Source organism: Zea mays, chromosome 2, assembly GCF_902167145.1.
Source record: "Zea mays cultivar B73 chromosome 2, Zm-B73-REFERENCE-NAM-5.0, whole genome shotgun sequence".
Classification (NCBI taxonomy): domain Eukaryota; kingdom Viridiplantae; phylum Streptophyta; class Magnoliopsida; order Poales; family Poaceae; genus Zea; species Zea mays.
In genome coordinates, this window is record NC_050097.1 from 2,088,121 (window position 1) to 2,116,083 (window position 27,963).

At 42.5% G+C, this 27,963-nt stretch overlaps 1 protein-coding gene across 2 annotated transcripts; it reads right to left on the bottom strand.

Annotated features, from left to right (window-relative positions):
* Nucleotides 1-4: 4 nt before the first annotated feature.
* LOC100501244 (Zinc finger C3HC4 type (RING finger) family protein) lies at nucleotides 5-27,936 on the bottom strand. Of its 2 annotated transcripts, XM_035964982.1 has the most exons (14): nucleotides 27,394-27,936; nucleotides 26,239-26,968; nucleotides 25,420-25,467; nucleotides 19,481-25,330; nucleotides 17,893-19,379; nucleotides 17,545-17,808; nucleotides 7,846-8,063; nucleotides 6,728-6,999; nucleotides 3,580-6,574; nucleotides 3,378-3,510; nucleotides 2,471-2,991; nucleotides 1,450-2,358; nucleotides 1,192-1,365; nucleotides 5-476 (listed from the first exon to the last, which is right to left on the bottom strand). In XM_035964982.1, the coding sequence occupies exons 2-14, from the start codon at nucleotides 26,298-26,300 to the stop codon at nucleotides 279-281; spliced, it is 13,131 nt and encodes a 4,376-aa protein (XP_035820875.1). In that variant the 5' UTR covers nucleotides 26,301-26,968; nucleotides 27,394-27,936; the 3' UTR covers nucleotides 5-278. The 2 variants fall into 2 exon arrangements, with proteins under 2 accessions (XP_035820875.1, NP_001334868.1); NM_001347939.1 differs by having other exon boundaries at nucleotides 44-476; nucleotides 19,481-25,467; nucleotides 27,394-27,805.
* Nucleotides 27,937-27,963: the final 27 nt, after the last annotated feature.

The following is a 27,963-nucleotide window of genomic DNA, read 5'->3' on the forward strand; positions in this document are numbered from 1 at the left end:
AGTATTGCACGAGAAAACCAGCTTCAGACATCGATGCCCTTCGAAGTGTGTAAAATGATTTCATTTTGGAATATGTACACTGCAATGCATCGTTCCTGTACAACGTAACTATACTTGCACCCCCCATATCGGATTACCAATCATCACCGATGGAGAATAATGAGATGCATCAGACCAGAAAGGAATGCAACGCACAACCAGAAGGGAGCCGAGCCCCGATATCGTAACACATTCACAGGCTGAAGCGGTTAGTCAGACCAAACGTCCTTCAATGTTTTTTATGGCCTGAATATTTTCATCATTCTGGCCACCTGCGTCCGGCAAAATGGGCACCGCGAAACCGAACTTGAGCATCGGTTACATAGGACATGACCGCATGGTATGATGGTCATGTTGACCTCAGCATTCAGGCAGATACGGCATGCCCATGCTGCTTTGGCGACATCAGCCTCTTTTACAGCCGCCTCCGCCTTCTCCTGCAACAGTTGTTCGAACAACTTCCAGTGTCAACGATATAGGTGTACGGAAACATACAAATACTGGTACCTATAAATGCAACGCAATGGAAACCATAAACTTCACAATTTTCTTTCACTATCAAGGCAGATTATATACGAATGCATGACAGTTGCCAATGCAAACTATAAAGGTAGTTTCATTGACTTTCGGCAGTCATAGCCTCGTTAGCAGCCTATAAATGTAGCGCAATGTTAATTATGACGTTTGTGAGTTTTCTTGACTACCAGGCAGCTCACGAGGAAGGCCAATGCATCCATAGGGCATTATGCATGTGGGGTCCGGTTTGTGTCTGCTTCCATTTTGGAGTTCCATAAGGGTGACATGGTCTTTAGATGGCATGTCTTATGTTCTAGTGCAAGATCCTTTGGTAACAGAGGGACTAAGGGAGTACACATTTAATTTACACATTCAATTTCTTTTCATATTTGAACTTCTATATATATCTAAGTCCAAGAATATTGGTTTTCTATTTATAATTATAATTCAAACTCAGTTTAATAAATGGTTCAAGATGTGGTACCACTTTTTAAACCTAACTTCAAGTTTATAGCAGATGAAACTCATCCTGACCATCATTAAGTACCCGTTAATATTCCAATACAGTTAGTATTCAGATGCTAGTGAAAGAAAATGAATTCAAGATAGCACGAAAAGATATCAAAGCAAACAAACCTGCTCTACCAAGAGAGCAACTTGAGATTCTTTAAGCTGATCTTGCAAGGAAAGAGTAGCCTCAAAGAGTGTTTCCTTCTCAGCATCCATCCTTACTCCTGCAGCTGAAAGCATATCATGGACCGCTTGTACCAGTTCAGTGGAAGATACTTTTCCATATTCAAGTCCAGCATCCTGTAAACAGTAAAAGCACAATAATTAGGGTAACAAATTCAGAATTCAGCTTGCAAAAGGTAGTAGTTGTACTGGGAAACCAACCGCATCCTTGGTGACTTCAGTGCCAGTGTTGGTGGCCAAGAGGTTCTCTTGGCCACCTAATGCCACATCACCATTCACTTGGGAAGGTGCAGACAGAAGATCAGCCATTGAAACACTTTTAAATGAGTAAACATGACTGGAAAGCATCATGCGAGTTTCGCCAGGAGCTGTCTCTACTGGAAATCTGTAAAGTGCTTGGCCAGCTGAGGGTCTTACATCTTCAGGGACCCTACCATACCTGAGCTTTTCCCCCTCTTTGCCTGTCTTCCATGCCACAATTTCACCACTATAGAACGGTCTTAATGGAAGGAATTGCACCTGCCGAGCATCCTGAGATAACAATTCTGCTCCAAGGGAAGCGTCGTATCTCCCTTCACGTTTTGAAACTCCAAAGTCTGAACCCAGGTGAAGAATTTGAAGGACTTCTTTCTCTGAACCATCTGGGCATGCAAACACTGAGGCAATCGGCAAGATCATTGGTGCCCCTAACCTGTGACTAACAATAATTGCGATAACATCATATATCGTCAAAAAACTTGGGGGCTCTGCGATTAGAATATAACCCGTAGCTTTGTTGACGAAACAAATGCTTCGGTGCATTCCGTTGCTTGACCATTCATGAATAGAAGGACGCTGGATGGTTCTTGTAACATCTTGGAGATTGGGAAGTAAGAGAAAGCGAGTATGGAGACGTTGAACCAGTTGCAGTTTCTGTGATATATCCTCTAGTGTCCGTTCTATCTGAACCAAAGCAAGGGCTTCAAATGAAGGGAAATGATTGGTTACGCTGATCATCACAATCCTTAATGCATCTTGCAAAGATTTACTTCGCAGCTTCTCTTTTATTCTGTCTAGAGTAACTGAGTGAATGCTATTGACAACTTTAATTTCTTCTTTTCCATCAAGTTCCTGACAACATATGGGAACTGACATTGTTAGAATAAAATTTGTTCAATTCACATCCGCCAAATTACTTGAAATGAAAAGAACACCGAAAAAGTTTGATATCATGATTTTATACCTCCACAATGACATCAGAGAGCTTTTTTATGCTCAAGGCCTTGCAGATATTCTGAGGAAGGTCTGGATGGGTGAATCTTAGTCTTGATGTAATTATGTTACTCAGTAAACGAGAACCATATGGGTCAACATACACACATGATGCAGCAGTGACCAGCCTACAGCCGTCATCTGGTATTACTGAATCAAAAGGCCCATCTGATCCATCTGTGATACTTTGGTTGATTCCATTGCACATGAATTCCAAGATTTCCATAACTGCACGGAGTTCATTTGGGTTCAAGCGCTGGTAACCACATGCCTTTTGGATATCCAAAAGAAGTTCTCTTGCATATGAATTTGTAAGGCTTTCCTGCATCCCAATCTCTCTAAGAAGGGAAACAAATGGAAGATACCGACTTGGAAGCTCAAAAGCAAAAGGTGACATGTTAATTGTCAGACGAGCAAAAAGTGACTTCACTGGGACCAATCGAGTACCATTTGCAACTGGTATAAATGCCAGTTTCTCCAGTTCTTTTTTTTCTGAAAAGGTAAGCAAAGAAAACCCTAGTTAAGAGGAATGACCGATGTCATTTCCCAACGCAACAGAAACTAATTCATCTGTCTTTTTTATTGTTATCTTCACAGAAACTAATTCATCTTTCTTTTTTTTAATTATCTTTGTGTAGACAATATCACTCTGTTATTGGATCCCTTACCCAAAAGAAAACAGAATGGTATATTAATTATCAAAATAATAGTACTCTGAAAGATTGAATAGAATTAGGATTTCAGAACCAATAAGTGTAAGTATAGCAACAAGTGCACCCCAGTAAAAGAAACAAGTAAATAGTTAGTACTTTTACTTCCAGTAAATAATGGCAAATTGGTAACAAATGTACAAGAAATCAGCTATGCGTTTCTGCTACCTGAAGAAGATATTGTTCCCCATATTTTATCCAAGTATTGCAAGACCTGTAGAAAGGCATCTTCCACCGTCATTATCTCTGCTGAGGTTGGCCAGTGTGCTAGTGTGTCCGCACCATTGCCTCTACCAACAATCTGTTTCATTACAGAAAGTTAAGGGATATAATTCTAACATTACTTGTTCAATTTTTTTGTGACATTCACCTGTAAGTGCCTAAAAACTGTACTGAAGGCAGGTGGACTCCTAAGCCGAAATGCTCCCCAAGAATACTCAGGAGGAACAATTGTTTGTTTGGTAAGAATTGGAGCAGAACTCCATGCTAATGGCCAGTCTTTTAATAAGATAGCTCCATTGTATGAGGCAAGTACCCTTCGACCACCCCTCTTACCACCAATACTTGGAAAACCTTTTTCAGCAGGCACAAATGCAATTTTTCCAATCTTTTCACAAAAAGCACTATCATACAAAGTAGCAAAATTTGCAAAAAGCACATTTACTACAGATTCTGCCAGAGAGCATATCTCAAAAGGGATTTCATTTTTGCTGTCTGTGAAATCTGCCTCAAAGTCATCAGCATCTTCTAAAGACGACATAATATCATGTCCCATGGTTTCTATTTTTCTTGCGCACTGTATTATCATATCAGCTTCTGTGGATGTCCTAAGGCCTGCTTTTCTGAGTATAACAAGCCAACCATCTGACATGAACCTTTCAGCAGGGAACTTATTTCTCTCCCCAGAAAACACAGAAGTCAACAGAGCATCTGAAGGGTCAAGTAATTCCTCAGGTTTGAAAAACTCTTTACAAAATTCATTTGCATTTGCCACAAAGTTTGTCTCCTTCAAGGTTTCTACTACAGCAGAGTTCAGTTGAAGATCTTTCCAGCTAGCATACAAGTAGGTCAAAATGTCTTCCTGCTCTTGAGCTGTTTTATTTCCAAATCCAGGCAACGCAAACTTCACTAGTATTTCATGATCATTTAATTGTTCAACCCCCAAAGCTTGAAGAAACAAATGTGCATTTGATGAGCAAGAAAGGCACCGGGCATCGCTCGGGTGAAAGAATGCTGTAGGAGAAAGAATGCAATGATCGGAACCTAACAGACTGGTGTATGTTCCTGTAACTGTCTTATACATTGGAAGTGTTCTCAAGACATCCAATTCTTCTCTCTGATACAAGTGGTTGTTAGTTAATATGAACTCCGAAACAAATAACCCAAATAGTTTATCGCAATCTTCACTTGATAGGCTAATTAGCGAAGGTAAATGTGCAGCATTTTTGGCTGCAACCAACTTATAAACAATTGTCTGTCCAAGAGTACGACCATTTGGAGGAAATAAATTGCACATTGCGCCACACTCTGGGAAGGAGGGATCAAAAATTGGTACATTCAACTGGTTAAGCAGAGAAGTTAACCATGGAAATTCCGAGTTCATTGACCTAAATGCAGTATCAAGCACTGCATTCTGTTCTGCTCTAGTATCTTCTCTGGGGGAGTCCGGTGTATCAAGCTGTCCAGCTACATCATCTCCAGGAGGGTCTGGTGAATCACTAATTGGTGGCACAAATATTAGATGGCGTTCCTTCACACGACAGAGAACTGGCTTATCCAGATAAGCAGGAACTAAGGGCCAATCAGACAAAAGAGAGAGGTCACCGTTCAAAGAACTAAAAATTTTCCAGAAACTTCTAATCCATTTGGGAGTTGGAGTAGTTGATGATTCAGCATTATTGTCCCAAGGAATCCATGAGGATTTGTTCTCTAGTACAATCCGTATCCAACGCTCATCAAGTATGCGCTTCAAATAACCTGCTAGTAAGTGGGGAGAAAAGCTCCTCAGTTTCAGAGGCCTATGGATAACCTGAGTGGAAAGCAGCAGAGCCAAGAAGGGTTTTTCCAGACATTTATAATGGATAAATTGATCCAGCAAAGGGCTCATCAATAGCTGCTGCTGCTCATTGGCTATCCAGAGTTCAGCCATTCCCAACTTTGTTAGACGCATTGTCGATGTTGGAAATGGAACACCTTTAAGCTCAGAAATGATGGATGACAACACATTAGTTTCAGCAGCTTGAGTCCTGTGGAATGCTGGACTATTGGTTTTGCTGATATCCTCAACAACCCCCCTACCAAAGTCATATAGGGCTTTTCCAAAGTATGTCATAATTTCAAGTGCATCGCCTCCAGAAGTACCTGCCATCTGAGTACTTGATTGGTAAGACAGTGAGCTGCTCGAAGAAGGCATAGAATGTGATATTGAAGAATTCGTTGTTCCAACATGTTGGCTGTTAACTCTTGATTCATCAGGTAGATCATCCGAGAAGCGGTAAGGGTCCATATCTGAGAAGCAATATTCAAGAACATCTATATATGTTTCAATGGATCTAAGTAAAATGGATGGAGAAGCTTTTAGTAGTCCCCGGACCATTTTAGGCCTGATCTCTCTTATGGTAACTCCAACTGCCTGAATCTCACTAACCAACTCCCACGGCACAGAAAAAACAGGATAGCGCTCTTTAATGAAACTACAAACACTATCAGATGGGAGGTTATCGTCATCTCCATTTCCTGAGTGAGCTAAGAACATACCCTCATCCACTTTAACAAGATTTCCATGGTAAAGTTGCCAAACAGGAAGATCAGCTAACCGTACATAGAAAGGTTTTATCACTTGCTCTATTAAGGATTGCCAATCCGCTTTAGATGCCCTTGGTGAATCCATATTAGTTCCAGTAGAAACACGCCCAGTGAACGAAGTTGGATTCTGCTTCGATCTTGGCCAAAAAGAGTATACCCTATCACCATATGTCTGTAATATAGCACTAACAGATTGTGCAGACCTTGGTTCAATAGCAGAAGATAGAGGGTCTGTTTTAAGCTTTTGAAATTCTAGAACCATCTCAACATATGAATCACGCACACATAACATAAGTTCCTTATTCCATGCTTCAACCAACCTGACCCTGTCCTCTTTAAGTTCTGGCAGAGATGCATCACGTGGACTGTCAAAAATATAGCGCCCACCACTGTGCCTCACAATGAAATGCCCCAAAGTTGTGACTGGCATGCTTATAAACCCAGATAGTGGTAAGGGAGATAATATACAACTAGATGGATGTATATTGGTTGATACTCCATTCCGAGCTATATGCGCTGCTACTCCAGCAACTGGGGTTAGGTTATAGGCAAGATAACGCCTGAAACAGAAACAAATCAGCAATCATTATACCAATGATCCTTCGACGAGCACATAAATTTAATATCATCTGTCCAAGTTCTCTGAACAATGTTAAAAATAGATAACACAAGTAGGAAAAAAAACTGAGCCTTAGGCTCTAAAAGAGACAAACCTGTCAAGAGCCATGTTTCGTGTTTGACCCGATCCAAGAGAAAGGGCAACAAACCATTTGTCAATATAACTGCAGCCACTCTCAATCACATGCACATCTATAGCTTGCATTTTGATAGCTGCACTTGTACTTGAAAATATTCTGGATATTTGAAATTTTCTCCATTTCTTTTCCGAAAATGGGTTTCTCAAAGAAGCAACAGATGGGTCAACAAGTACAGAATAATTCAGAGTTGACTGAGAGGCCCCATCCTCCCATGTTGATAAAGATACCTGTTTGGAATCACATTGGCAGCCCTTTTAGAGTTAAGACATCAGAAGATATTGTCTGAGTTTTCCATGGTCATGTTTCAAAAATCAAAAGCAACCAATTAAGTTCCCTTGCCACTACTTAACAGCAAACATAAGTATGACTATCAAAATGTTGTGTCAAATAGCCTTTAGGTATCATGAAACACCTTACAAGTTACAATGTATTACAGCACCCAACAACAACTTAAACAACATACACTGAAAGTGCTACAACATTTTATCAATATTACAGATCCATTGTTAATTAAGCAGTTCGCTACACCTTATTCAAATAACACTGAAGTTTTGCAAGGTGACATAGAGGGTGTTTGAATGCACTACAACTAATAATTAGTTGGCTAAAAATTGCTATTGGAATTAGCTAACTAACAAATAGCTTGCTAACTATTAGCTAATTTGCTAAAAATAGCTAATAGCTGAACTATTAGTTAAACTGTTTGGATGTCTTCAGCTAATTTTAGTAGCTAACTATTAGCTCTAGTGCATTCAAACATGACCATAATCATTCATTAATAGTGGTTAACTGTAATATATGAAAAGGAATGGCGTTTATCCATAATAAAAATGTCATTTGTGAGATATCTTAGGTGAAGTATAAACAAAAACCCGTAAGGAAGCTAAGTATAAATATGAGTGCTTTACGCAAATAAAGTAAATCGGGTTCATGATGAAATTCCATTGTAAATGAACCACCTATTATGAGTGTAGAAAACAAATCAAGCGAGTTACTCTTCAAAGAGGAAAGACTCAACAGGGTGCACATCATACTACTGCTTAGGACAACATGCTATCACAAATAATCCTTACCTGAATGATTGACCTCAAGAATAGGAGAGTACTGGATGGATTCTGTGTAAATCGGTCAAAAACCCGCTGTACTATATTGCAACCTGCTTCAAGTTCTTTGAGGCATTTTGACGATAATGGCATTCGGATAATCGTGGAGTTCGCAGTACATAAAGAAGCATCCTGTGTAACACGCATTGGGAGGAACTGATCATAAAACCTCTCAACCAAATCATTTCCTGAAAGCCAATTATCCTTTTCAGAACTTCATACACAAAAAACAAACAGATGCCAAAACATAGGCAATAATGCAGCTAATTCTAGATATGCGCATAACTACATGAGAACATGACTTCACAATTCAAGCATTACCAAACAGAACAGTACATTCATATTAATGGGGTACCATGTTGCCACAAATGGAGAATCTAGCAGAATTGGAATAATAGATGTTTAAACATGGAACCCGATAAGATTATCACATTAATGAATTTTATATGAAGCCTTCGACCACCAACAGAGCCATCTGCTCAACGGAATTGATACGATTTCTTTTCGTTTTCTTATTCCATGTATGCCTTTTGTTTTTACCTTCTCTTTTCAAGTTTGCTGTTTGCTTTGTCCAGTGTGAGGAACCCTGGTCTAGGGTTTTGCCCACCCTTGGATCTGTGCCCAGTGTGAGGAACCCTGGTCTAGGGTTTTGCCCACCCTTGGATCTGTGGCCAGGTATGGCTTTCCCTCTCCCTAGGGTTCATCCGATGTGAGGTCTCCCCCTTGGCCGAATCAAACAAGAACCCTAAATCACACAGGTATGTGGTGGAGCTTGATTTCTGTTATTTTCGTTTCTGCCTTCATTACAAATGCTCAGATTTATAGCAGCCCCTAAGCGGGTCTAACTACTAATCAGTTACTACAGCTGGATTAACAGCTAAATGACAGAGCTAATCAGTTATTACAGCTGGATTTACAGCTAGATGACAGCGAATTACAGTTGTATTACTCTAATCCCCTTTCTTGTCCTCTTGTTATCTTGGCAGGATCTATGCATCCATGGAGTCGTGACAAAGACCGGAGTATAGTTTGGAACAAAGGGTTTGAGTTGGGAAACATGGAAGACAGGGTGGATCTGAGCTTCTGGTGGGAGAGCCAAGCGATAAGCAGGTGGCCCAATTTTCTCAGTCACTGTGTAAGGCCCAAAATACTTGAATGCTAATTTGGGACAAGGTCTATTGACCACGGAATGTTGAGCATAAGGCTGGAGCTTGAGCAACACCTGTTCCCCTACCTGAAACTCCTTGGGAACCCTCTTCTTATCTGCAAAATGCTTATACCTCTGCTGAGCTCTAGCCAAAGTGGCCTTCAACATCTCATGATGCTCAACTCTGTGCTGCACAAACTGGACAGCTCCCTCATCCTCCTGCCCTGTGACTAAAGGAACTCCAAGAACAGATACTTCATAGCCATAAAGGGCCTGGAAAGGTGAACAACCCAATTATGAGTGGGAAGAGGTGCCATAATTTGGCTAATGATAGCCAAGACTTCCATTTCTGAGGGTTGGAGTGTACAGCACATCTGAGGTACATCTCCAAACACTGATTAACTCTCTCACTCTGACCATATGTCTGAGGGTGATAGGTTGTGCTTAAAGCAAGCTTGATATCTAAGGGTTTGAACAAATGTTTCCAAAAAGCACTTGTAAAAATCTTGTCCCTATCAGACACCACTGTTTCGGGCACTCCATGCAGCTTGATTACCGAGTCTACCATGATTTGGGCCACTCCCTGAGCAGTGAAAGGGTGCTTTAGGGGAAAGAAGTGGACATACTTGGTGAATCGATCTACCACCACCAAAATAGTATCATATCCTTCTGACTTGGGTAACTTCTCAATGAGTTGGGTCGTTCAGTGCCCCGGGACCCTTGAGCGCTGTGGTTGCTGTGGGGGCTGAGGAAGCCGCTTCGGGCTCTACAATTCCGACGCCAGCCCCTTCGGTTTCTCCCCCATCGGCGCTCGTCACTTCGGTTATAGTCCCAGGAGCCGCCAATGCTTTAACAACCGGCTCTCCATCTGAAGATCCTGGGCCCGCCTCATTAATTGGTGCAATTACCCCTGGTCTATTGGATTCTGAGAGGCCAATTCTGCATGACAACTCACTTAATGTGGCGGCTTTTGAGGAGGCTGGCGGTTTTCAGAGGTTTGGACAGGGCCCAGAAAATCTTTGTGCTGATGCTTCAGGACGGGCCTCTGTGCCATTTTCTCATGTCCCGCATGTCCCAGATGTCCCTGCTGATAATGCTGCACAAGTCAGGAATCCCTGGGATATTATCAAGTACTCACTGCAAGCAAAACCACCATGCTTTAAGGTGTACTCTAGAAGACGAGATACCGTGCCTGTGCAATCCCAGGAAGTGAGCTCGCCATCCCCGACCCCCTTGCAAGAATTCAGTCAGCACATTTCTAAAGCCATTAATGGTTTGCTGAGTCCCCCGCCAATCCCCAAACGCAGAAAGAAGACCCTACCAAGAAATTTCAGGCCTAGGAGATCCAGGAGGGTGGCCAAGTTTCCACCTGAGCTAGGATCCGATGCAGCAGCCTCTGTCTGCAAGAAATTGGGATTCTGTGATGATCATGGCAATATCATTCTGGAAGATGCTAGCAAATATGCTGTCTTATTCAATTCACCACTCTCCAGGGAGCACATCGCTGCCTTGGCTGCGCTGTTCGGATGGGATACATCTGAGCTCGCATAAGCTTGGGTCTATTCGTTTGGTCGTGTTTTTCTTTCTCAATGGACCAGTGCAACTTCCTAATTTGGAATGTGAGAGGATTGAACAGTAGGGCTAGGAAAGATAATGTCAAGACCCTAGTCCTGGACATCATGCCGTCACTTGTCTGTTTGCAAGAAACCAAAATGAGCACCATCTCTGATTTTGATATTTTGTCAATTCTTGGTACTGGTTATAGTAATTTTGTTTTCAGCCCAGCTCAGGGGACAAGAGGGGGCATTTTAGTGGCTTGGAGAGATGGAGTTTTCACCCACAGCAGTCATGTAATTAGAGAGTACTCGGTCTCTATTCAACTGCAGATGGCTTCAGGCCCACTTTGGTGGTTCACAGGGGTTTACGGGCCACACCAAGATAATCTTAAACAGGCTTTTCTACAAGAGTTAAGTGAAGTCAGGGCAGGTTGTGATGGACCATGGATATTGGCAGGTGATTTTAATCAGATATGCAGGTCTGAGGACAAGAACAACCCTTGTATCAACAGGGCCCTGTTGAGAAGATTCAGAAGGTGGATAGAGGATTGGGAGCTGAAGGAAATTCCTTTGATAGGGAGGAGATACACTTGGTCCAACCAAAGACAGGCTCCCACTCTTGTTAAATTAGACCACGTATTCTGTACCTCGAGTTGGGAAGAGATGTTTCCAGCTGCTACTTTATTTAGCAAGGCCTCAGAAGATTCTGATCATTGCCCTTTGATTTTAAAGATGATAGAAGAAGAAGGTAAGGCAAGAAGGCGATTTCATTTTGAGAGCTTCTGGACCAAAATGCCAGGCTTTCATGAGGTGGTGGCAAATTCCTGGAACCAGCCACTTCACAATTGCGGGCATCTGGAGAGGATCTCTCTAAAGCTCAAAAGACTAACAAGAGCACTGCAGTCTTGGGGGCACAAAACAGTGGGCAACTTTAAATACCAACTGGGCTTAGCAAGGGAGATTTTACACAGACTGGAAATGGCTCAAGACAACAGGGTATTATCTCCAGATGAATTATGGCTGCTAAGAAAGCTTAAGCATCAGTGCCTGGTCCTTGCTTCCCTGGAAAGAACGGTTGCAAGACTCAGATCTAGAGTTCAGTACCTGAAAGAGGGAGATGCCAACACCTCTTTCTTCCATTTGCAGGCCTGCTTCCGCAAGAAGAGAAATCATATCTTCAGCTTACTGGATGAGGAAAGAGTGGTCACATCTCATGAGCAAAAACAAGAAGTGCTGCATAATTTCTACTCCAATTTGTTGGGATATGCCCCCCAGAGGAGGTTAACTTTGAGATTAGAAGAGTGTCACAGAGCTCCAATTGATTTATCTGCTCTTGAGCTCCCCTTTTCAGAAGAAGAAGTTTGGGATGCCATTGCCAGTCTTCCTTCAGATAAAGCGCCTGGGCCAGATGGATACACAGGGAAATTCTATAAAACTTGTTGGCCTATACTTAAGGCAGATTTGATGGCCGCCCTTGCTGCCCTTCACCTTGGGAATTCTCAGAATTTGGGACCTCTAAACACAGCATATATTACTTTGATCCCTAAGAAGACAGGTGCCTTGTCTGCTGGTGATTACAGACCCATCAGCCTTATCCACAGCTTTGCAAAACTCTCCACGAAGATCCTTGCTAACAGACTTGCTCCTCTTCTCAACAAGATGGTAGAGACTAATCAGAGTGCTTTTGTTAGAGGCAGATCCATTCATGACAATTATATGTTGGTTCAGCACTCAATTAAAACCCTGCACAGGAAAAAAGTGGCCAGCCTTTTTCTGAAATTAGATTTAACAAAGGCATTTGATTCTGTTTCCTGGGCTTTCCTTCTTGAGGTGTTGACCCACCTTGGCTTCGGTATTAAGTGGAGGAATCTTGTCTCCAACCTTCTGGCCACTTCTACAACTCAGATTTTATTAAATGGGTTTCCAGGGGAACAGATCAGGCATCGTAGAGGCTTGAGGCAAGGGGACCCCCTCTCCCCAATGCTCTTTGTCCTGGTGATGGATGTCCTCAGCAGCCTTTTCAAAGTGGCAGAAGAAAAAGAATTATTGGCCAGTCTGGACAGTGCCATTGTGAAGTCTAGATTATCTCTTTATGCAGATGATGTAGTGCTGTTTGTCAAGCCCAGGGAGGAAGATCTAAACTGTGTCAAACTCATTCTTGACTGTTTTGGTGAAGCTTCTGGCCTTGTAGCAAATTTGCACAAGAGTTGTGCCATTCCAATAAGATGTGAAGTGGAATTGCTGCATGAGGGGTGTAACATTCTGCAATGCACCCCCTCTTCCTTCCCTTGCACTTACTTGGGGCTGCCTATCTCAGATAAGAAGCTTAGCAGGAATATTTTGTTGAACTGGGTTGACAAGATTGCAGATAGGCTACCAAACTGGAAAGCTAGGCTCCTCAACCTTGCTGGAAGGACAGCCCTTGTGCGCTTTGTACTTTCTGCCATCCCAGTTTACCTTTTCCTTGCTATGAATGTCCCTAAGTGGGTGATTAACAAAATTGATAAAATCAGAAAAGGATTTGTGTGGAGAGGGAGAAAAGAGGTTAATGGAGGCAGCTGCCTTGTGGCCTGGGATTCAGTCACAAGACCTTTGAAGTATGGTGGGCTTGGGATTCCTAATTTACAACACATGTGTTGGGCTCTCCAAACCAAATGGCTGTGGCTTCAAAAAACAGATCAGAGCAGACCTTGGCATGGATTGACTATTCCCATTCAGCAAACTGTTAAAGATCTATTTGCAGCATCCCTGATTTCCTATGTGGGAAATGGTTCTAATACCTTATTCTGGACAGATAAGTGGCTTAATGGCTGCTCCATCAGAGACCTTGCTCCAGAAGTGGCGTCCAAGGTGTCTAAACGAGCTCTCACCTCATTGTCAGTGAGTCAGGCTCTTGTGAACAGGCAATGGATAGCTCATATCAAAACCCCCCTTTCCTTGATTGGAATTCAACAATTTCTTCTATTATGGGATACTTTAGGGGAAGTGCAGCTTTCTCAGGAGGAAGACCGTCATGTTTGGAGGCACGAGGCATCAGGGCTGTTCTCTTCTAAATCCTGCTACAAAGTCCTTCTCTTTGGTTCTACTGTTTTTGAGCCTTGGAAGAGATTATGGAAGACCTGGGCTCCTCCTAAATGCAAATTCTTCCTTTGGTTGGCAATGAGGAACAAATGTTGGACAGCCGACAGATTACAGTTGAGGGGATTGCCACATCCAGATGTTTGCCCTATGTGTGATCAGGCCCATGAGACAATTCAGCACCTCCTTACTGCATGCATTTTTGCACGGCAATTTTGGCACACAATTCTTGCTGCTATTGGCTTGGGGCACCTCACTCCAGCAGCTGATGAAGAGAATTTTGCAGACTGGTGGGGAAAGGCAAGCCACATGGTTGTCAAGACCAGAAAAAAGGGGCTTACTCTCTGATCATCCTGGGGGCTTGGTGTCTATGGCTTCAGAGAAACAGAGCAGTTTTTCATGGGGAGTCACCCTCATTACCCAGGATTTTCCGGTGTTTCTCGGATGAGTACGTTTGCTGGGTAATGGCAGGAGCTAAGGAGTTTGGGGGCTTGGGCTCAGTTGCTGCCCTGGGCGTGGTCGGGTCGAGTTTCAGCAACAATCTGTAATCTCCTTAGGGTTTATTAGGTGGGAGAGTTGCTCTGCAACTTCTCCTCTTTTGTAATGTCTTTTTTTTCCTCTCTAATATATAAGATGCGCAGTTCTCCTGCGGTTTTCTAAAAAAAAAAACCCATAGTTAGGTCTTACCAACCTCCTGCTGGCACAGGCAATGGGTGAAGTAACCTAGAAGGATACTGCTTGGGACTTTTGATCTGCTGACAAACTCCACATTGTTTCACAAACAATTCCACATCAGTTTTCAGGCCTGACCAACAGAACAACTTTTTAACTCTGTGGTAAGTAGCAGTGATTCCAAAATGACCACCCAATGATGAATCATGTAAAGCTGCAATGATTTTGGTTCTGAGGGCTGAATTCTCCCCTACCCAAATTTGTTGGTCTTTTCTGATCACTCCCTGATGAAGAGAGTAGCCATTTTCATCAGGACTCTGTACTACCAACTTTTGTAAGAGTTGTTGGGCCTGTAAATCTGTGGCATACGAGTTCAAAATTTCCTGAAGCCAAACCGGTTGTACCTCAGAAAGTTGTGCTAAAGTCATGGCTGCCCCCACCCTAGACAAAGCATCTGCCACCACATTCTCTTTTCCCTTCTTCTAAACTATTTTGAACTGGAGACCCATGAGCTTAGCCATAGCTTTTCTTTGGAATTCAGACTGAAGATGTTGTTCTCCCAAAAAAGATAGAGACTGTTGATCTATCATAATAGTGAAAGGGGACCTTTGCAGATAAGGCCTCCACCTGTCGACTGCCATAATTAAGGCCAGAAATTCCTTCTCATAAATGGATAGTTGCTTGTTCTTCATACTCAGGGTCTTACTCAAGAAAGCCAATGGTTTGTGCTCCTGCATAAGAACAGCTCATATGCCTTCATCACAGGCATCAGTCTCAACCACAAAAGGTATCTCAAACCTTGGTAAGGCCAGGACAGGTGTTTGAGTCATGGCCTGCTTAAGATTTTCAAAAGCCCTCTGAGCTTCAACTGTCCACAGCCATGCCTTCTTACCTTGAATAATATTGTCAAAGGCTTTGCCAAACTGCCATAATGCCTTACAAACTTCCTGTAATATCCAGTCAAACCGAGGAAGCCTCTTAACTCAGTGACAGAAGTAGGCACAAGCCACCTGACCATGGCCTCAGTTTTGGATGGATCAGTAGCAACCCCTTCCTTAGAAATAATGTGGCCCAAATATTGCAGCTCTGCCTGAGCAAACACACATTTCTTCCTTTTGAGATAAAACTGGTGGTGCCTTAACACAGTGAAAACTTGCTACAAATGTTGAACATGATCTTGCAGTGTAGGGTTGTAAATGAGAATGTCATCAATAAAAATCAGCACAAACTTCCTAAGGAAGGGTTCCAAAATAGAGTTCATGGCACACTGAAAGGTGGCAGGAGCATTTGTCAACCCAAATGGCATTACTCTGAATTGATAATGCCCATGATAGGTTTTAAAAGATGTCTTGTGCTCATCTTCCTCTCCCATCCTAATCTGATGGTACCCAGCTGTCATATCCAAACTGGAAAAATATTGTGTGCCTGCTAATTCATCTAAAATCTCATCCACCAAAGGCATTGGAAACCTATTCTTCACTGTCATATCATTGAGTTTTCTGTAATCTATGCAAAACCTCCATGTTCCATCTTTCTTCTGTACCAGTAATACCGGAGAAGCAAAAGAGCTTACACTTGGAACAATCAAGCCTATTTTGAGCAACTCTGCCACTTGTCTCTCTATCTCATCTTTGTGTAGTGGAGAATATCTATATGGTCTGGCATTCACTGGAACTGACCCTGGCAGCAAAGGTATATAGTGGTCAAACACTCTTTTAGGAGGTAGGGTTGTAGGCTGAGAGAATAAATCCTGAAATTCTGTGAGTAGTGTTGCTAACTGCCCCTTCACCTCTTCTTTCCTTGGTACAACCTGTTCCAGCAGCACAAAAGCCCAAACCGCATTCCCTTTTAACCATTTATGTACCTGCACAGCATGCACTTGAGGAATCTCTATAACCTTAGCACAATCTCCTTGTATCTGGGCCCACTGTCCCTGATGGTAAAACTCCAAAGTCCTTTTATCCCAGTCACAATTCATAGGACTATGGGCCCTCAACCAGTCAAATCCCAAAATGGAATCATATACTCCAATGTCCACTTATGTGACCACGAAGGAGAGTCTATTCATCACTTGCTTGTTTCCTGTGTCCTCGCGAGGCAATTTTGGTATCTTCTTCTCCAACGTGTCGGCCTGTCCACCCTTTCCTCCGGGATGGAAGATATCAATTTTGAAGCTTGGTGGAGTAGATCGGCTGAGGTTACTCCTAAGGACCTCAGAGATGGCTTTAACTCCTTGGTGATCCTAGGGGCTTGGACTATCTGGAGACACCGCAATGATAGGCTGCTAGCCTACGGGCTAAACGTGGTTTCGTTACTGAGCAGCGGGTAAAATTGTCAATTCGTACAATAAACTGGGGCACCTCGGCCCTCAGTCATAGGCTCATAGCATTTGATGCAACCAGGTGACCAGGCTACTGTTCCATTTGCATGTTTCTTTTTCCAGACTTCCTCGAATCATGCTTTCACAGCAATCCTTCCTACAGTCGACTACAACTTATTACAAGAAAAAAAGATCCGGCTCCTATTACCTACCATAACTACAATCTCAACGCAGAAGAGAAAAACAGGGTGATCGTGATGTGCTCGCTCCTTCACGTTCACTGTAGACTGCAAATCAGTAAAATTCCCCGAGACCACACCACTCCTGTCAACGAAGCTCAACACTTTTCAATATGGTGTAATATGGTTTTCTACAAAGTAATGTTAAATATTTTCACGAGGCAATGTAATGCTTATTTGTTATCCTTTATCCATCCATTTACTTCATTCTCAAGCAGCTTATACAACAGGGATATTCAACTTATTAGCATTCTGCAAATGAAAAGGGCATGGTAAAATCTTCATATTGCAGTGTGACACGGACCACACGGTCTTGCCATTGATAAGGAGCTTCTTTCTTCAAGACTAACTAGTAATTACATTAATAGCACGTAATTTTGACCACACTTAGTGGATATTTCAAACATAAAGAATTTCAATTAACCAAGTCTGTACTTTGATTTAGGGAGAAGTAATACACATATTTTGAGTACACTATGTTATAACTAATCAACATATATAATTTCAACCTGACAGAAGAAAAAATTGCAACATAAGAAAGATATTCTTATTTCTTTTACAGTAAAAGAGAATCTAAAGTTCGTGTCATGTGTTCACAGTAGAACAACTTGTGATTCTATTTGATATGCAAATAAATTGAGTGATTATATTCCGCACCTAACAAAGAGAAGTATCTTGCTGATGAGGTAGCAGTGGAAGTCGTACCACCAGTCAAGCCCAAGGGATCAAAAATGTAAAAGTAACCTCCAGAAAGAATAGTCAATGCATCACAAACAAAGTAACTACTAAGAAGTCCCAAGCCATAATTAAGGATGTTCCCTCTCAGTTTCCAGGGAGGAGGAAGTTGGAAGCTGCAAACTTCTTCGCGGTTCATTATGGTTCCTTCAAAGACCACTGTCAACGAAGAACCCTGGAGGTCACCTATAATTTCACAAAGAAAAGGAAACCATTAGTTGCAGGTAGATAAAGTAAAACAATTGACTAGAGAGGTTGTTTCTACCATACCTAGACTCTGCTGCAGTAAGGACTGTTTCGGATGTTCTCTTTTGTCATAAATCAGATGCACTTTCTTTGCATTGCAATAGTCTGCTAGCTCTATAAGATCAAACAAAAGAAAGTCACTCTCACCATACAAAGCCAACAACTCACTTATTTTAGCATATTCCATGCAGGGCAAATTCCTCATTAACTCATCATCCAACAATGATGATCCACGGAGAGATCGTACACCAAGCCTATTAGCCAGTTCATTGCCAATGCTGAGATGAATAAAATTCTTTGAAGTGGGATTAGCATTCATCCAGGGTGCATCATTATAGACAAGGTTTCTAGCAGGTGTCAGAACCCCAAGTGAATCCGGAATCGCCAATGAGTTCAGTAACACATCAGGTGCTTGACTGTCAGGGTAACAGTCAACAAATGCTTCCAATACACAGTGAACAAAACTGAGTTGATCTGTGGACAACGGCTCTCCTTTGACATCTCCTTCTAAACGGCGAAGCGCATTCAGATAATCCATTCCATCAAATGTCTGCCTTACACCCAACTCGGAGAGTAACTTTTTAAATTCTGACAGTTCGGATGGAACTGTGTAAAGATAGGGATGATATTTTACAGGTGAATCAAAAGCAAGTGCCTGTGGTGCCACGAACCTATCTCCTACATAAACCCATTGAAATCCATCCAGATACTTTTTTAGAGCGTTGCCACTGGGAGTGCCAATTATGTCTTGCAATTTTGAGTACATTACTTGGACCTCCTTTTGCAGAATAGCATCAATGTCTGTGTCTGCAGAAAACATTTTGAGTTCATCATGAGACTTGGAGAGCTCGACTAACTGGGAAGACAATGTGCTCACATTTGGTGGATCACACCAGCCTAGTTTTCTTTGCAGATACATGGAACAGGAATCTGCACTAAGAATTCGCATTTTTGATGAAACAAGCCACATCTGTGATTTCGGCCTTGTGATGACTGGAGGTGCTATGATATCTTCGGATATGAACCATGGAAGTCCTTTGAGCAATGGTGCAACATGCACCGGACACCAAGAAATATTTTTCAGCTCTGACCAAAATAAATCTTCTGGCATATCATAATCGAAATTTGAGAACAAAGATACACTAGTTTGGTCGCTTGGATCACACACATCCCCGTGATTGTTAGGTTCCAAAGTTTCACTAATTTCAGATGCTTCCAGATTCCCATCCTCAAGAAAAGTTTCTCCGCCCTCCATCTTTGAAGTTTTGGACTCAAGAATGTTTAGATAGGCAAGTAGCTTTTGCCCATAATCAAACGCATCACCTTGTCCTGAATTCTGCACCAGTGAAACTGACCTTGCCATGTCAAGCAAAGTACTAAACCCGAAATTTCTTTTCAATCCAAAACTACCCAACAATTCAATTACTTCAGTCATCATGAACTTTTCTGAAGGAAAGAAAGTATCTTGGTGCAGCAACTTCAGTAACTCGGGCACACGAGGATCATAGAGCCTAATGAGAAACCAAATATTAGAACTAAATACACAATGGCATGTACCGAAGTCAGAGAGAGAGAGAGAGAGAAGGGTGTGAAGTGAAAAAGGAAGACTGACCTGAAGGGCTGGACCCATGCTCCATTGGCTGCTAAGACAAAAGGGGTCTCACATAATGCAGCTCTTGCTGAATCATCATTATCTATCAACAGTTTCACATCACGAATAACTGCTGAAATAATAGCTGGCTGCAATAGAAACTCTGACATTCGAGGAAGGACATGGTCCTTGTAAAATTCAACCTTTTGAGGTTCCTTGATATCAAAGTATGATACCAAAATTGACCTCTCCTTCACAGATTCAGTTCTTATAAAGCTTGCATCCAATAAATCCTCATGCACCCCTTCTGGTTTAAGCCATTTTCTAGGATTCGTCAAGCTAACAAGTTCCCTAGATTTATAAGATTCAAATATTGGGAGGTTCCTGATTGTATTCATATGGGAGGAGCTGATCTGATTTCCAGAAAACCACTTTGACTGGAAAATGAAACTTCGGAGTTCGTGTGCTTCTGCCAATGAAGTGCTCATAAACAATTCCTTGATATCCTGGAGATTAGAAGCTACAGACTGCACAGCATTCAAAACACCAGCAGCAGTGGATTCCTGAACAAAATTCGCTAACTGGGGATGTTCTATCTGCAGATCAGATCGCAGAAATAAACATCCCAGTTTTTGAAGCAAGGAATGCATATTTTCACTCCATCCATAATCTCTTATTACATTTGCAGCATTCCCAAGTTGCACAACCTTGCCATCTACAAGAGGTATTATAGGCCACTTTGCAAAAACTGAAATATCGTCACAGGAATGCCTCAAAAAATTCCAGAGTGATACCATCCATTCCATACTTGGCTGACCTTGCTGCTCAGGAAACCAAGACAACTGCTTAGCATGTTGCCATTCAGGTGGCAAGATCCTAGGCAACAGCTCAATGAGAAGATTACTTGTGAATATATATATGTTCATGCACGCAGAATAAGCTATGTCATATAACTTCTTCGAAACACCATCTGGTAAAGAGTTGTCAATAACAAGATGTGGTATGGAATCCTTAAGAAGTTCAAATTCTATTTGTGAAGTAAGGAATACTCTCTCACCCTCCCCTCGCTTGTTGAATGTTGTGAATGATCCATTTGCCACAGGAAGGAGAGCCAAACCTTGCAATTTATCGCAAAAGGAAGGATCTCCCATATCACTCAAGCAATACTCAAGAACAAGTATAGCCTCTTCTCTGCTTCTGAAGCCACGCTTCCGTCGGATCAACAAATTTCTCAGCAAATGAGGATTTAGTAGATGAACTGATGGATATGCATTAATGAAACTGTCAATTATTGGCTTGGTTACAGATACCACAGGCAAACCAGCTTGAGAGAGAACTTCTGCCAGCTCCATTGCCTTTGAGAAACTGAAATCTGGAAAAATAGCCTGCCTTGTTGACAGCCAGTGACCACCTCGAGCTTTTGTATATAAAACGTGAATTCCAAGTTCTGCAATAGAAACATAGAGTTTCCTCACCATGGAAGACCATGGTTCCACACCTGCAGCACTAGGCCAAAATGAAAGAAACAAGTCAGAGGGACCAAGCTCTTCAGCAACAGCTGCAAGCAGGTGCCCATAAGCAGGAGCAACGACATCTTCAAGCAGCGCTAAATTCCATTCTGACCGTACTCTTCCTCCCCCAGCCATGTCATTTCCGATCCAGATATCCCTTCGATTTGAAGAGAGTTCAAAATAAGCATTTACATGCACTGGTATGCTAGTATTGATTGGTAGAGGAAGAAAGCAAAAGGCCCGAGCCTCAAAATTTTTCCTGAACTTAGAAGATCCAAGATCTGGGTTTGTGAAAACTGAGTTATCATGGTTGACTTCAGCTTCAGCTGATAGTCCTTTTGTATCATCTACACTCACTGAATGCAGATATGCAGCAACAGATGCCCACGGAACAAAGAAGTGAGATTTACTAACAGAGGCAGTTGACAACTTTCTAGCATGACCCCCACCTATACATTCAGCTAAAATCCATGAGTGCAACAAGTGTGAAGAAGGGTTTTCCTCAAGAATAGTAACCTTCTGACAACTCCAGGGCAAGTCACTGTCTTTAGTCTTATTCAACTTACTGAAAAACTGATTTCTATCCATTCCTGATGGTTGGCTTCCATGTATAAACGCAAGCATTGCACCAAGTGCATGAGGTTCTTTACCTATCTGAGAGCTATTATGCCTGGAGACACGATGAACAAGTCGCATCTCCTTACTGTTGTTTTCCTTGACATATAGAGTTACCTTTTTAACATTGCGGAGAAAAAGTAGAGCCTCAGATACAACTTCGGAGAATGAAGAGAAAAGCATTTCCACATCTTGTGGTGCATACTGTTCTCGTTTTATTTGACTTCTCGAAGCAGCAGCCGCATTCCTAAGGGGAAACCGGAAGAGTGTACCTGGAAATGGCTGTTGCAAATTGCAACCAAAATGTAAGAATGGGGCGAACTGATCAGGAAACTGATCTAAGATCCTTCTTCCTACAAACTGTATCCTTAAACCAGGATGAGACGGAGATATTCCTGGCAAATAACAGGCATGTGGATCGAACATGACAATATTCTCACCGGAAACAAATCCAGGAATATCTGTGAAGTGATACACACAATTGAAGCCAAGACCAAACCTTCCAATTGCAAAAGGTTTCTCAAGTTTACTGTCTTGACCTATTCGTGAGATGGCATATAGGTCCTGTGGACTAAAAACTGAATCATTAAAGCAGTAGAGAGCAGGTCCTTGCCATTCAGCCATTTCAGGCGAAAGAATGGATGAAGTTCCATACTGAGTCTTATCCAGCAAAAACACAACCTCAGAAGCCTTAGCATCTTCTGCATTCTGTACCAACTCAAAGAGAATTCCAGGGCCATCTGCATACATCTCAACAATGTGCTTGAGCCGTGTAGTCAAGTCTTCATGCTGTCCAAACGCCTCAGCAACCCCTGATAAACTCAAATTCATTGAATCAGAACTCTCAGCAAGCAATAGGCGGCGAAGAGATCGAACACCAAGCCTTTCTGCCACATCATTAGAAATGTTACCATGAACAAAATTGTGAACATACTTTTTTGAGCTTAAAGCAATGCTTGATGCACTCCCACTGATGTCATGACCAAAATCAAGCAACCAAGGAGCGTCATTGAATACAAGTTCAGAAGATAGACAAAGCCTAGACGAAGAATCAGGTAAATATATTTGTGTTTGCTGATCCTGAAACCGGAACTCAGATAAATGCTGCACAACCAGGATAGCTGTTCTTAGTTCTTCAGCTTCAAGTGAAGCTGAAGCTTTCCTTATGGCCATTCTGCCAAGAATACTAGCATAATCAACAGGGTACAGGTGCTCCTTTATGCCGAGTTCCAAGAACAAGTCTTTGAACACTGCTAAATCAATTGGAACAACACGAATGTATGGTGCTAGATGAAGGTGGCCACTTAAAACAACTTCATCTGTTTTCGCAAATCCATCACCCACCCAAATCCATCTGCATCCTTCTAGAACCACTTTCACTATATCCATTTCATCAGAACCAATCAAGTTTGTCAGCAAAGAATAAATCTTAGGCATCACCAAAGCTAATTCTTGCCGAAGGACTTGATCAGTCACAATTTCATTGTTCTTGCCCAATTCAAGCAGTTGAGCTGCAATCACGCTCCCTGATGGAGGCGACAACCAACCTAAACTGTACGACAAGGCCGAGGAGGTGCATTCACCATCGAGAATGCGTGAGCTAGCAGAAACAATCCACATATCTTCCTGCATCCTTACTTGCTTAGGTGGAGCTATCATTGATGATACTGAAGGCCATGGCAAAGCTGGACTTGGTGCAGTAGCCAACACAGGACACCAGCAAATCAATCTCAGATCACTCCAGAACTTCTCAAGATCAAATTCCCAAGATTTGTCACGAGGTCTGAGCGCAGTGGTAACTTTAGCTAGCATGTTTACCTTCTTACGACCATCAAATAGCTTATTCACATACCATTTGTGAGCATGAACTTCAAGATATGAAAGAAGGACCTTAGCCCTTGAATGGGCCTTCTGCTGATCTATGTTCACAAGTGAATCAATCTGACGAGCACTTTCTAATATGGTATCGGTAGAAACTGAAGTTCTAAGCCCCAAGCAAAGCAGCATATCAAGAACATCTGGATTTTGAAATAAACCATGGGGAAAGCAACCCGATTCCTGGAGAAGAACATAAAGTTCTTCCACCCGGGGATCATAAAGAGATTGTGGGCTTTTCAAAGTTCCATTGATAGTGGGAACAAATCTAAGAATTTTCAAGGTTTCCTTGAACATTGGATCCTCCAAGGACAGCTGAGGCAGATCTTGTAAGATTGTTAAAAGAACTGAATCACGCAACTCCGTTTGCAGCTTGTCTAATCTATTCAGAACATACCTCTGGTAGAAGTTCGATTTCGGCATGCGTTCAATGCCATAATATCTCATTATGATATCTTCATCGCTTGGGCAAATAGAGAAAATAAAGTCGTCATTGAGTAAATGGTCAGGAACACCAAGAGGTGGCAGATACTTTCTTGAACTAAACAAATCCGAGAAACCATAAGTGCTGGGAGAACCTCCATCAAATACCCTGAAGATTGGAAGCTTTTTACATTGGTTTATACTTACGACAGAAAGGCAGGCTCCTAAATACCATTTTGGATCCAGAAGAAACTGGTACAGCTCATTTTTTTCACCAGGAGTAATGCGTTGAAACAGAGATTGCAAATCAACACCCTCCAATGAGATAACCTCAAAGATTGACTGAAGAACTCCAGTTGCATCACCATCATATACATAAAATGACAATTGTTTGTGATCACTCAAATATTCAGCATCCAGTATCTTGCAACCAAACTTTGCCAGGAGTTCATTCATCAAACTAGACAGTGATTCTGTTTTGATTAATTTTGAGCTTGTGCATGCCCTGTGAAGGTGGCCAAAGGTAGATGGCAGTATAGGCCAATCACTAAACAAATGAAGGTCATACGAGCGTCCCCCTATATACTGCCAAAAAAGTTTAAACCATGCTGCTGTAGGAGATGACCCACCCAAGCCTGGGTTCCAGGGAACTTGATCTTTAAGCTTCCATCCAGGAGGAAATAACCTGGGTAAGAGCTGGCAGAAGATTGGGCCATCAATGAACCTAATGTTCGCCTGGGAATCACTGGCTATCTGATACAGCTTGTCTAGTAGTACAGGAGGGATGCTTCTGTCAACTATTCTATCACCAACTTCAGCTAGAAGCTCATATTCGATGTTATCACAGACATAATAATAGTCCTCTTGCGAACTAGCAGAAAAAGTCCCATACCGCATATTTGCTAGTGGAATCAGTGGAAGGCCATTCATGCATTTACCGATATCAGTATTGTAAACATCAGTAAGACAATATTCCAATAATATTAACTTATGAGACTTTCCTAGCGTAGCAAGTTTAGCATAATCCTTGAGGAAATGCCTCACTATAGCAGGACTTACTATTTTGAGCATAGACTGCATATAAAATTTTGAAAACATATCGCCTATTGCATTAGATACACGAACAATTGGCATGCCTACCAACACGAGGGCTTCATTAAGATTATTGCTTCCTGAGAATCCCTCATCGTGAAGCAAGGCATCAGCCGGTGATATCCAGGTCCCGCCTTCAATCTCTGAGTGCAAGACTGGCGAGGTGTAAATAACCTTGTAAATTTGCTCCACAAGGATACTCCAGGGATCCTCATATAAACCAGTTGGCCACAGTGAATAATATGATATTGTGGAGTCAGAAAGCGTCCGCAATTTCATCAGCAGTTCTCTGAACAACGGAGCGACAACATCTTCCAACAGTAGCCTGTTCCAATCAGAGCGAAGCTTACCACCCCTGTCCATGTCAGCACCATACCAAATGTCACGCCGGTTGGATGAAACTTCAAAATAACCATTGACGTGCACAGATAGTCCTGTCCTTACTGGCAAAGGAAGAAAACAGAAAGCTTGACCCTGTCTGAGAACAGTATCCTGTAAAATTCAGCAATTACCATAAAGTGCCCAAGACACTACAAAATGATGATGCATAATAGAAATTTTGCTATAGTATGAAGTTCATTCTACAAAAATGATCAGGTCATCAAACATAAATTTTGCAGTATAATACATCACAAACCACAATTAAAGTTTTCGATACTTCAAAGACTTCGTTCAACAACAAAAACAAGACAGAGAACTATACAGACCTCCACCCTTTCAGATAAGGATGCCATTGTTGGTATGGTGTTTTTTATTGAACTACAGAAGACAGCAACAGGCAGGGACCAGCTGTTGCCACAAATCACAAATTGCAAAACCACAAAGACAATCGTTCACTGACGGATATCACATTAATCTTGATCCCTACCAAAAGAATACCTATGAACTCTACAAGTTGAGCCTATCACATGACTCTTGGCAATTTCATGAGAAGTCAGACAAAAGTAAACAAAGGTGACATCACAACAACATATTTAATTCAGTTGACTAAGAATCACAAAGACAACTGCATGATTACATACATGAATAATTGGTCTCTAGTCTCTACTCTAAAGTCATGGTGACATGGTCTGATTGCAGAAAACGAACTGGAAGAAAGTGAAGAATTAAGCGGTTCAGAAACATAGAAAAGATTCAAGCGCTTTGTGCAATTTGCATTAGGAGGGAAAAATTGTTCAGCAACCAAACTACAGGACAGAACACAGGCCTCTGGCAACCTAAGTCAGTACTGGAGATGCAAATTGAAAATGAATCAGGGATTACCTCAAGCCCTGTGTTGGAGATGCAAGCAGCAACAGAAGCCCAAGGCAGTAAGTGAAGATCATATTCCTTGGCAGCTGCAGTTGCAAAAATACCAATTTTACTTGATGCAGATGCCATTCCCTGGATGATAAAATAGGTAGAGCTCTTCTTCTCAATCTTGTTGCCCAAGAATGCTTCTGATATAAAATCCATCGAGAAAGAGTCCAGCTTCTGCTTAGAAGATTCAACAGGAGTGCCAGAGAACCTGACAAGGGCTTGGCGATGCCAGGACAGCTTTTCACTCTGTGGCCCTAAGTAGCAAGAGTATATTATTTTTGGCTCGGTCATACCAGATTCCCACACATACATCTCAAGTGATAGAACATTTTTAAGGAACAGCAGATTATATACGCCTTCTTGGTACAGTTGGGCAAAAAGAGATAAAATATCATCTTCTGTGTATGACTGTCTTGATAACCGACTTGAAGATGCTTGCTCAGAGCTCCTCAAAGGAAAACGAAACAGAGTTCCCTGAAATGATGCTTTCATGTCGCAGCCAAACGCACAGTAGGGTGAAAACTGATCATGGTACATTGTGATTGCTGACGAACTGACATAGTCGATGCGCTTTCCAGGATTTGATGCCGACACATTTGGTAGATAAGCACCCTGGGGGTCGAATAGGACAACATACTTGCCACTCACGAACGATGGCAAATCAGTCAAGTGGTAAACTGAGTTAAAACCAACCCTGCATGAACATAATTGTGTTTTGTGCTTAAGAAGCCTTCCAAATAATAAACTAATTATTGATCAAATCAAACCAATGAATGGACAACTGATCAGCCTTGAATAAAGCATTAAAACACGTTGCAACACAAATGGAAATGATAGAAATATAAATGGGTCATAGAACGAGGCAGAAGATAAAACATAACATATATATTGATCTGTCCCTGTATCCCACTCTCTCGGTACACTACACAGCACGTCGATAAATTCCCTAAATTATTGGGAACGATAACACCCTCAAAAAAGCTTGACAAATGGTAGTGATTACGACGCCATATTGCCATAACACAAAAGCAACATCGTCACAACCAGATTGGAAGCTCGGCATTGCAAGTGACCACTCCAGGCAAGCTCCGCATTGAGAATGAGGCAGTAGAGGCGTACCCGAAGCGGCCAGTCTTCCACGTCTGGGCGACCTTCCTGCTGTCTCCAATGCGGGAGATGCTGGCGAAGTCCTCGTCGGTGAACACCGCGTCGTTGTAAGCAAGCAGCGCGGGACCCTGCCACTGCGCGAGCGCGGGGGACAGCAGCGACGCCCTCCCGTGCGATCGGCGGTCGAGGCAGAGGCGGACGCGCCCGGCGCCAGCGTCGTCGGCGTTCTGGATGAGCTCCCGCAGCGCGGTGGTGCCCTCCGGGTAGTTGGCGAGCACCTCGCGGATGCGGCGCGTGAGGTCCACGCGCTGGCCGAAGTCCTCCAGGAGCATCCCGCCCCCGCCGCCCGGATCCATGGCGGTGAGGCGCCGATCGGAGCTACTGGGGCATCCCAGGAGCGAGGAGGGAGGATGCTAGGGTTCCGGAGGGATGCGAAGGCTTTGGTTTGGTATGGCTCTCCGATTTGGGCGTGTTCGTGGCGGTGCGGGGGTGGTTGGTCTCCCGGGGATTTGACTCTACCTAGCCTTTTCGTCGCCGTGTTTCTTGTCCTTGATTGGATTGGACTATTGGAGGGGCGGGGAA